We start from the raw sequence: 9,341 nt of genomic DNA, 5'->3' as shown, positions 1-9,341 counted from the left end.
CAGAAAAAAACTTAGGCCATTTTCTCAAACTCAATTTGCTTGATTATCTTTTACACACCAATTATTTAGCTTAGGACAAAATTTATAAAATACCCTCGCAAAATAAAAATTTTTAAAGACCTAACTAAAGACCTCAAGAATTGCGCACGTTTATCCTGTTTATATGCATATTTATTACACATTCAGATACAATTCACATTGATATTTCGAGCCGGTATTTAAAATTAAGGCAAAAGTCTGTTCGCAACACAAACAATGAGTCAGCCGAGTGCAATAACAATTACAAATCTTCATTTTGGTGCGAGTTATTTTAGTTCAACTTGGTGGTACGGCAGTAGTAACTTAATTCTTGGAATACATGTCTCAATTCAACGCCTTTCGATTCTCTCTAGTAATTTTTCACAATAATTTATTTGGGTTCGCTCGAATTCAATTTCGATTTTCGACACTTTTAGCTTAACTTTAGGTTCATCATCATGAGTTTGCGTATACGCTTTGATCGGCGTACGGATTCCGGTTTGGTTATGGCCATTAATTATTTACACTAACTCCAGACGCTTCATCTCCTTGAAGAGCTCGTGGCCCATTTTGGCAGGACTCCTGGTCACAATGACGCCGGCCTTCTCCAGGGCGGCGATCTTGTCATTGGCGCCTCCCTTTCCTCCGGAAATGATGGCTCCAGCGTGACCCATACGACGGCCGGGTGGCGCCGACACTCCGGCAATAAACGAGACCACAGGCTTGGCCTTGATTCCCTGTAATAGGATATAAACACATGTAGTAATAGAAACGATTGTTTCGGCATGGCATTTCCTACCGAATTGTACTCGGTCAGGTAGTCGGCCGCCTTCTCCTCGGCCACGCCTCCGATCTCGCCGATCAGAATGATGCCCTTGGTCTCGGGATCCTTGAGGAAGACCTCCAGGCAGTCGATAAAGTCGGTTCCGTTGAACGGATCGCCTCCAATTCCGACGCAGAGGGTCTGGCCCAGACCAACCTCCGTGGTCTGGTGCACGGCCTCGTAGGTCAGGGTTCCCGAGCGGGAGACCACGCCGATCTTGCCGCGCTTGTGAATGTGACCCGGCATGATGCCGATCTTGCACTGCAATCAGAAAAGCATAGTAAACGATTATACAGTTGGCTTAACTATGTATGAATACAATTTATAAGAACACTCTTCTCAAAATGGTTCCATCGAACTGATAGTTAACATTTCTGTTGTTATTGACCCACAAATTTATGAAGAGAAAATGTTCATAAGATTACCACAAGGCACTTTAAATGAAGTGGGTATTGACTAAGAAGTGGATTTGGTCTACATATGTTGCCTTCTTGAAGATTGTGACGCATACGAAGATAAGCGTCATAAATGGTAATTAGCAACGTAGTTTTACTAGCTTTTAGGGCCGCAAGTTCCATAAACTTAAGGTCCAAAGTTCAATGTATAAATTTAGAGGTGTGTCAATAGAGTTTGCACATTAATAATAAGCGAATTGAGAACTGAATATTAAAGAGATGTACATATTTCAGCGGACGTCATACCAGGAGATAAGGAAAACACCAGATTTGCGTGGACTTTGCCCTCTGGCGAAGCTTATCTCCACCGAAGCTCTGGAGATGTACGAACCTGTTCGGGGGCGATGATTCCCGGGCAGTTGGGTCCCACCAATCGCGACTTGCTCTGGCTGATGAGGGCGTGCTTCACCTTCACCATGTCGTGCTGCGGCACACCCTCCGTGATGCAGACGATCAAGGGTATCTCCGCGTCCAGGGCCTCGATGATGGCGGCCGCAGCGCCCGGTGGTGGCACATAGATGACGGTGGCATGTGGATCGGTGGCCTTCTTGGCCTCCGCCACCGAGGCAAAGACGGGCAGTCCCAGATGCTGGGTGCCACCCTTCTTGGGGGAAATGCCGCCGACCAACTTGGTGCCGTACTCCAGAGCCTGTTGGCTGTGGAACGTACCCTGTTTGCCGGTGAATCCCTGGCAGATCACTCGCGAATCGCCATTCAGCTTCAGGTTGCCGCGGGTCTTGTTGTACTGCGAATTGCTGCGCACTCCGGCCACAAGGCCATCTGAAAAATGCAGAATGCAAACATTAATCATTTTATGACATTGCAATCGCTGTAGTAATTTATGACCCAATAGTGGAACCCTGCCAAATAGTTACTATAAGGATGTGGAGACAGGTGGGTAATACCAAAGACACTAGAATAATTATTCTAATGTTTTTGGTAATACTATTGTAAAGCTTCCATATTTTTGGATTTTCTTCATAAGAAAGGCATATATAATTGATTTTCTACAGCGAAGGGAACATTTTCCGGTACTCATGCCGTTGCTTTATTTAAGTTTAATCGCTTTGCTAGATGCAACCTATCCTCGTTTTAGTAAGTTTTAGGGATTATTTTTTACGATCTATTCTTCTAGGAATCAGTCACATGATGAAGTGATACTGTGACCCCCTTGCACCCTTAAATTAGTTTTAAAATTCCATTTTTCATTTAATAAAATAACGTACCCCAGTAAATGTATTTCAACTTATTTAGTACATGTTCACACATATTCTATACACTTCATTTAGAAGTTAGTTAGAAGTTGTACTTTTCAGTAACTCTTCTTAGAAGCTTTTAAAGCATTAAAGTATATCTAAAATAATTAGTCTTCGTGCGAGTTGCGAAGCGTTTACACCATTATGAGGGTTTTGGGATTCATATTTTTTCTGAGTGAGTTCTTAAGCAAGTTCATAAAAATAAGTTCTGATTTATTCCCCAACTGCAGTTATGAATATATTCGAGACTACTAGTGGAAAAAGTGTCTGCGAAGGATATATAAAACCTGGAAATGCTTTCTGCGCGATTGCTCCTAATTGTTACTACCAAGGCTTAAGTCTCTTGCACGTTGGACAAGAGCAGTGTAAACTTGCTGAACAAGGAAAACCTCGTAGGTTTATTCCACTTAACATATTCAGTTTGCTTAACATTATTCACATACATACATATCCAGCATTTCAGAAAATCATGGCCGGAAAGTGTCCCAGGGACAAGCCCAAATGCAAGGTAGCTAGATAAAGGAAAAACTGCAAGCAATTTCCCTTCACTTCCAATAAGTCTTTCTTTTTGATTGACAACTTTGGGTTGAAAACAGAGTTTTATGGAACTCTTCATGTTACTCTTAAAAACATACATACATAATTGTATTTACCGAACATAAAGATATGATTCTTATTTATGTATTTTAACTTTTGGCCTTTACATTTGTTGAGAGATGTCACGCCCGCAATGTTAACAGGAAATTTTTCGGTAATTACTAGCTAAACTTTCAAGATCTAATCGGAACACAAACACATTGTATTAACACTTTAGAAGATTGCAAAAGTTCTTAAACAAAGGATCATCCAGGCTTTCGGAACTCTTATAAGAAGTCCATGGCAATATAATATTTATATTCACAAATAAATAGGAGTTTGTTTGAAGTCCCGCGGAAAATGCTCCAAACAAAATAAATTTTAATTAAATAATCTAACTTGTAGAGTGAGTGCACAATTTGTATGAATGTTCGGAGCAATCTCTTAAGCTGTCAAATGTACAATATAAGTAATTGGTCTTCTGCGGGAGGAGCCACTGTACTATTAACACAGAATAATATAGATGCGATCGCCAGAGCGGTGTTCCACTGTACTTGTTGCCGAAAAACGGTTGTTTGTACGATGGGTCACATGCAAGCGAACCTTGAACACAACCCCCGCACACCCCCTCCGCAACAGAGGGGCATCTCATTCTCTTTTTCGAAGCCACGTATCTGCAGATTTGCAAATTGAGCCGATTATTAATCACAATGGAGGCCGACTAATCAGCAGATCCGTCGGACCGACAGGTGCCCCCTAATTGTTCGCCTATTGGCTCTTTTTGTGCCGTAAATCCGTTGAAGTTATATAATTTATTATGCTATTAGGCCATAGGGTTTGTTAGGCAACCGATATGGGGAATACGCACCTCGCACTTTCAGCAGCGCCCTCATTGAAGCAGCCATATTATCTCTGTGTGGTGGTTGTGCGATAAAAACAGCTTTACTTAATTAAAACGCGTTTAATTAATGCAGTGCGAATTCGGCCGAATAGTGCTGGGTTAACCACTGCGATAGTATCGATAGCGCGAGTGCAACGGCTTACGACACACCATCGATATTTTAGTTGCGATAGTATGGGAAAACTACAATCGGGCTTCTCCTCCAATCGATTAAAATGTTGAACTGTTACATTTCAAACAGCTGTTCAATGAAAATTTAATAAACAATTAATTATTTACTCAATTGAATCTCATGATATACGACGAGGTATATTATAAATATATTGAAATATACGAGAAATCCAATATAATTCTGTATCTACTCCACTGAACCTTTATTTCGAGAACTTAAAGAAAGGACAGCTCAAGCGTTGTATGGACTACGTAAAATATATTGCCTCTTGTTAGACTGGTTGCGTCTAAATACTCAGATGGCTTACACATTATCAACTAGCACGAAGTACACAAAATGCGCCTACGAATATCTACTGATTACTTCCGATGTTCTGCTCTCCTCGGACAACAACGTTTTTAAAACTTTAGCTAAGGCCAAAAATGGATACAAAATATACGTTTGTATATACGTTTGTCTGCATTAGTTAATATCAAATGTGTCAGTGCTTCTTGCTTTTGAACGGAGGGCTGTGATGGTGGGTACTTCTCTTTTGCTCTATCATCTAATTGAACAGATTCTCGTTCTCCTTGGCGAGGACGAGATCCTCCAGCGGCGGATGATCGTGAACATCCGGTTCCTGCTGCTCTTGATCCGGTCCACGATTAAATGCGTTCTCTTCGCCCTTTTTCAAGCGCTGGTAAACCAGAATGGAACGACCTGTGCGCGATTGGCGATGCTGCAATAGAGAACCAAGATTAGGTGACTGGGTCCCCAGTACCTTCGACCACTGGTCCACCAGAGCCTGCGAGCCCTCCAGCCGGGTTACCTCTGCGTGCTCGATGCGATGGAGCAGCCGGTAGTTGCGGAGGAACACGCTGATATTCTCGGCCAGCGGATCGAACAGAACCACATGCGTGGGCAAAGCGGTAAGCGGATGCATGGGAATGTGCGAGTTAATCCAGTGCACGGGGTCCTCAAAGAAGCGGTCGGCCTCGTCCTTATACTGCTCCTTCTTCTCAAGGTTCGGTTCACAGGTCAAGAACCTCATGGTGACATTCTGGTGGATGTGACTAACGAAAAATAATCATGAAACCATTCAAGGAATGAAAAGACCAAATCTTCTTACCTGTAATATGGTGTGGAGTGGCAAGGCATAAGGAAGAGAATATTAGCCTGGTGCTCGCGTTCATCTCTGTATTCCTGAGCAATCTCTCTCAACTTGGGCATCAGCTCAATGGGCCCCTTCTGATGTACTGTGCTCAAATACCAGGCGGGCAGAATATTACCCACGAGGATGACCAAAGCGGTGGTCCATAACATTGTGCTTGAGGCTCTGGTGCTCCAACGGGATAGGGCATCTGTGATGACGTACAAGCAGAGCGGCAGAAGCGAGGACACAAATCGGAACTCCTTGTGCTCCACGGCACTCAGAACCACCAGAGACAGAAAGATGGTGATCAGGAGTTGCTTGCTAACCGGAAACTTCTCCGACTTCTGCACAGTTTCCATCACACCAAAGATGAAGGGCAAGGTGTTGATGCCCAGAACTGTGGGCAATCCCACGCTGAAGTACCAGTGCCAAGGGTGTGAGCCGTAGAAGCTGCCGATGTTGTTGAATATGTTGTACTTGAGGAACTCGTACGGAGTTACTATCAATTGACCATGCCAGTAGGTATCGATGGCTATTCCAAGTCCAGCCACTACTAAGCTAAAATGTAAATGAGGTTATTGTAACGTCACTGATGTTTTTGATTAATTATCTTACCCGATGAGCACAAAACGCTTTAGGATCAGCTCCAGCACATTCTGGCTACTCTTGCGCAGATGATACAAGGATAATGGCAGCCAAATGACAGCTGCCGTGGGTCTCAGGAAGCAGCAGATGGCAGCTGGCCACAGGTAAGCAGTGGATTCGCCATACCAGGGGAAGTAGCTCAAGGCAATCGTTGTCAGGGAGGCCTCCAATGTATTGGCCAGAGTTCGCGAGCCCGTGTAGAACCAGAACCAGGGCACCAGAATCAAAAACAGCGCCCACTTTCGCTTGCCAGTCCACACATAGAAGCGATAATCGGAGTAGGCCGACAGCAGAGCCTGGAGAATCCTTGGCAGAACTACCAGAAGGTGGGCACTATCCAACTGGAGGAGGGCCAGGATTTTATAGAGCCCGGCGATCAGCAGGGGGTACACATAGCTGCGAATGCCCTGAACCCATTCCCAAGTCAGGTAGCCATAGCTAAAAATAGAGAAAATGTGAGTTAGGTAGGGAAAAAATTACCGATAAGGTTCACCAGATTTTCTTTAAAGGACTCAGATGGATTTTGATGAAAGAAATGTATATTTTCACTAGAGGACATTTATCAGACATTTTACTAAACAGTGATCAATCAAAATCAACATTGTTTTATGAAGACGAAAACCAGGAATCACACCGGAATTCCTGAATTTGAACGTACCCAAAAGTCAGTTTGTGGGCCACCTCCAAACTCTGCCAATATTCATCCGGAACGTAATAAGTTTGTACCACGAAAACGGAGGCCAAGCGCACGGCCAAAATCAGAAGAAAAACGTAGAGCAGCCTCATTATAAAAACGCTGCGTTGGTCCAAAAACACAAATTTGTAGTCACCAGGAAAACCGGATGATTTTGCGTCACATGGAGGAGAAAAGTATTAAATACACGATTTTAGACGTTTTTTCGTGCCGGTCCTAACCTTAAATAGTTGCGTGTGTTGGTGGCCGACCAACCGGTCGGATTTGGTGGAAATTGCGATGGGTTTTAGCCACCAAAAAGAATTTTTTCGGCAAATTAGGCGGCTAAAAATAACGCGAAAGCAGTGGGAAGCAAAACCGAAAAGAGCAGTGTGGCCAGAGCGTGTATTTTGCGAAATAAATTAAGTTATCGGCGTATATCGGTCAGTGTTGCAAACTGTTAAGGTATTGAACATTATTTTTTTAGCTTTCATACAATTTATAAATTTCATTGCATTGATCAATGTTTTCTTAAATGTGAACATTTTAATGTCATTAATAAATCACAAAATTGATCCACAAACCGGGTCCTTCAATGTCAGAACGATAGAAAATACAGGTTTTTAATCAAATCGTACACCTACAACCTAGAGCAAAGTAAGATCCGATGGGATCACAATGTTTAGCTGGACTCGGCTGGCCAATCCGCTGAAGATAAGCTGCCAGTTCGTAACCGTTTTCTCGACAAGCTCCCAAAGTCCTCCGAATGCGAAATTTTGGTCAAGGGCGTTCGGAAAGTACCTGTTGCTGACTAATACCGTGGGATCGGGGCTGCTCCTCACCATCGGTGATGCAGTTGCCCAGCAGTACGAGGGGCTTGGTGAAAAGGAATCCTTTGACTACTCTCGCTCGGGATGCATGATGATTACGGGCTTGGTGATTGGTCCGGTTCAGCACAGTTTCTATCTGCTGCTGGACAGGCGTCTACCGGGCACCAGTCGATGGGGTGTCCTGCATAAGATACTCGCGGATCAGTTGATCATGTCGCCCATCTATATTTTCCTGTTCTTTTACGTCAGCAGCTTGCTGGGTGGTAGAACTTTGGCGGAGTGCAATGGCGAGCTGGCCGAGAAGTTCCTGTACACCTGGATGTTGGACTGCTGCTTCTGGCCGGGTCTGCAGTATCTTAACTTTCGCTTCCTAAAATCCCTCTATCGCGTGATCTTTGTGAATGTGGCCAATTGCGCTTACGTCGTCCTGCTCTCCCATATAAAGTACGGCTCTTGATCCATAGTTATTACGCTTTTTTAATGGCCATTAAAATGGCAGCAATTGCTTTCCAAAATCGCATTCGATGCATTTCAAAAAGTGATAACAAATACTATCGATTTCAAGCTTGCATACACAGCAAATGGTCGGTCGAAAAAGTGCCATCCCCAATCAGCTGCTAGTTTAACGTCAAAACAATCGAGTCTTTCGTAACGTAAATCAAAAACACACGGGACTACAGTAGTCCCCAAATTGCAGTGGCTGCGAATGATGTTTGGCATTCGATGCCTGCGCCAGTGCTACGGTTTCCGAAACCCGGCAGTTCCTTGGGCGCAGAAACTCCATGGCTCCCTCCATGCCCGCAGAGACTTCGCGGCTCTGTGCCGGATGAGGACCCATGTAATGGTGCCACAAAAGTACGGACTTCGCTTAAGCCACGGCAAAGGGGAAACGAAGGGCGGGACCCTGAGTTTCATACTGCTGCGATGGACGAAAATCGCGTGGAGCAACATGTTCGGAAAGTATCTGCTCGTGACGAACGTGGTGGGCTCCGGACTGCTGATGGTCGTCGGCGATGTGATAGCCCAGGAGTACGAGTACAGGCGGGGATTGCGGCACCAGGATCGGTTTGATACGGATCGCATGTACAGGATGTTTGTGGCTGGTGCGCTGCAGGGACCTCTTCACCACTACGTGTATAACTGGATGGACAGGGTAATGCCCGCTCGTACGTTAAAGAATATCTTCAAGAAGATTCTGATTGACCAGCTGGTCATGTCGCCCGCCTGCATCATCATTTTCTTCTATTCCCTTTGCTATCTGGAGCGCCAAACGCTGGAGGCCACAAACCAGGAGCTGATCTCCAAGTTCCCGTATGTGTACATGCTCGATTGGATGACCTGGCCGGCGGCACAGTACCTGAACTTTCGCTATCTAGACACCAAATACCGGGTGACTTTCGTCAATGTGTGTACGGCTGTTTATAATGTGCTCATGTCCTACATGAAGCACGATTTCGGGGTTCACTTACCACTGGAGGGGAAGCTAGTCCAGTCTTCCGAGAAGAACTTATTACCTCCGAGTTCATAGACGAATCCCGAAGCACACAAAGCTGTGTAATACACGACGAACACCGCGGAATATGTGTGATATTGATAAGTATCCAAATTAAATAGTTATTGTGCACACGAGTGTTATGTAAGAAGCTCCGAATACAAATAAATATGTATATTTAGTACTACGACCGAAATATTTAAGCAAAGAATAAGCCAAACATTTTAGGAAATTGCTAGTCGATCAATTATATATGTTAATCCCAAATTATTTTAAAAAAACGTGAAGCTTAAGATTATGCTTATGACTAAATCGGAACATATCAAATGCAAGCAACCTCTATGTTATCAGCTGACAAAATAAATACT

General features: G+C 44.0%; 5 protein-coding genes across 6 annotated transcripts; 3 read left to right on the top strand and 2 right to left on the bottom strand.

Moving 5' to 3' along the window:
* Positions 1 to 153: 153 nt before the first annotated feature.
* LOC6546384 (succinate--CoA ligase [ADP/GDP-forming] subunit alpha, mitochondrial) lies at positions 154 to 4,178 on the bottom strand. Its single transcript, XM_001971751.3, has 4 exons — positions 3,997 to 4,178; positions 1,628 to 2,076; positions 818 to 1,102; positions 154 to 755 (listed from the first exon to the last, which is right to left on the bottom strand). The coding sequence occupies exons 1-4, from the start codon at positions 4,031 to 4,033 to the stop codon at positions 540 to 542; spliced, it is 987 nt and encodes a 328-aa protein (XP_001971787.1). The 5' UTR covers positions 4,034 to 4,178; the 3' UTR covers positions 154 to 539.
* Positions 2,601 to 3,242, top strand: LOC113563887 (accessory gland protein Acp63F). Its single transcript, XM_026976759.1, has 3 exons — positions 2,601 to 2,727; positions 2,783 to 2,944; positions 3,008 to 3,242. The coding sequence occupies exons 1-3, from the start codon at positions 2,697 to 2,699 to the stop codon at positions 3,070 to 3,072; spliced, it is 258 nt and encodes an 85-aa protein (XP_026832560.1). The 5' UTR covers positions 2,601 to 2,696; the 3' UTR covers positions 3,073 to 3,242.
* Positions 4,179 to 4,379: 201 nt separating the features above from the next.
* On the bottom strand, positions 4,380 to 7,076 carry LOC6546383 (GPI mannosyltransferase 3). 2 transcript variants are annotated; one of them, XM_001971750.3, is made up of 6 exons: positions 6,894 to 7,076; positions 6,637 to 6,774; positions 5,949 to 6,416; positions 5,310 to 5,891; positions 5,010 to 5,253; positions 4,380 to 4,919 (listed from the first exon to the last, which is right to left on the bottom strand). In XM_001971750.3, the coding sequence occupies exons 2-6, from the start codon at positions 6,762 to 6,764 to the stop codon at positions 4,746 to 4,748; spliced, it is 1,596 nt and encodes a 531-aa protein (XP_001971786.1). In that variant the 5' UTR covers positions 6,765 to 6,774; positions 6,894 to 7,076; the 3' UTR covers positions 4,380 to 4,745. The 2 variants fall into 2 exon arrangements, with proteins under 2 accessions (XP_001971786.1, XP_015013809.1); XM_015158323.2 differs by having other exon boundaries at positions 4,380 to 5,253.
* A 149-nt stretch (positions 7,077 to 7,225) lies between these two features.
* Positions 7,226 to 7,944, top strand: LOC6546382 (mpv17-like protein 2). Its single transcript, XM_026977477.1, has one exon. The coding sequence runs from the start codon at positions 7,330 to 7,332 to the stop codon at positions 7,936 to 7,938; it is 609 nt and encodes a 202-aa protein (XP_026833278.1). The 5' UTR covers positions 7,226 to 7,329; the 3' UTR covers positions 7,939 to 7,944.
* Positions 7,945 to 8,061: 117 nt separating this feature from the next.
* Positions 8,062 to 9,202, top strand: LOC6546381 (mpv17-like protein 2). The gene has a single exon (XM_001971748.3). The coding sequence runs from the start codon at positions 8,188 to 8,190 to the stop codon at positions 9,007 to 9,009; it is 822 nt and encodes a 273-aa protein (XP_001971784.3). The 5' UTR covers positions 8,062 to 8,187; the 3' UTR covers positions 9,010 to 9,202.
* Positions 9,203 to 9,341: the final 139 nt, after the last annotated feature.

Source organism: Drosophila erecta, unplaced genomic scaffold, assembly GCF_003286155.1.
Source record: "Drosophila erecta strain 14021-0224.00,06,07 unplaced genomic scaffold, DereRS2 tig00000021-arrow-pilon, whole genome shotgun sequence".
Classification (NCBI taxonomy): Eukaryota; Metazoa; Arthropoda; class Insecta; order Diptera; family Drosophilidae; genus Drosophila; species Drosophila erecta.
Note: the sequence above shows the minus strand (reverse complement) of the source record. Positions and strands in the feature narration are given on the sequence as shown.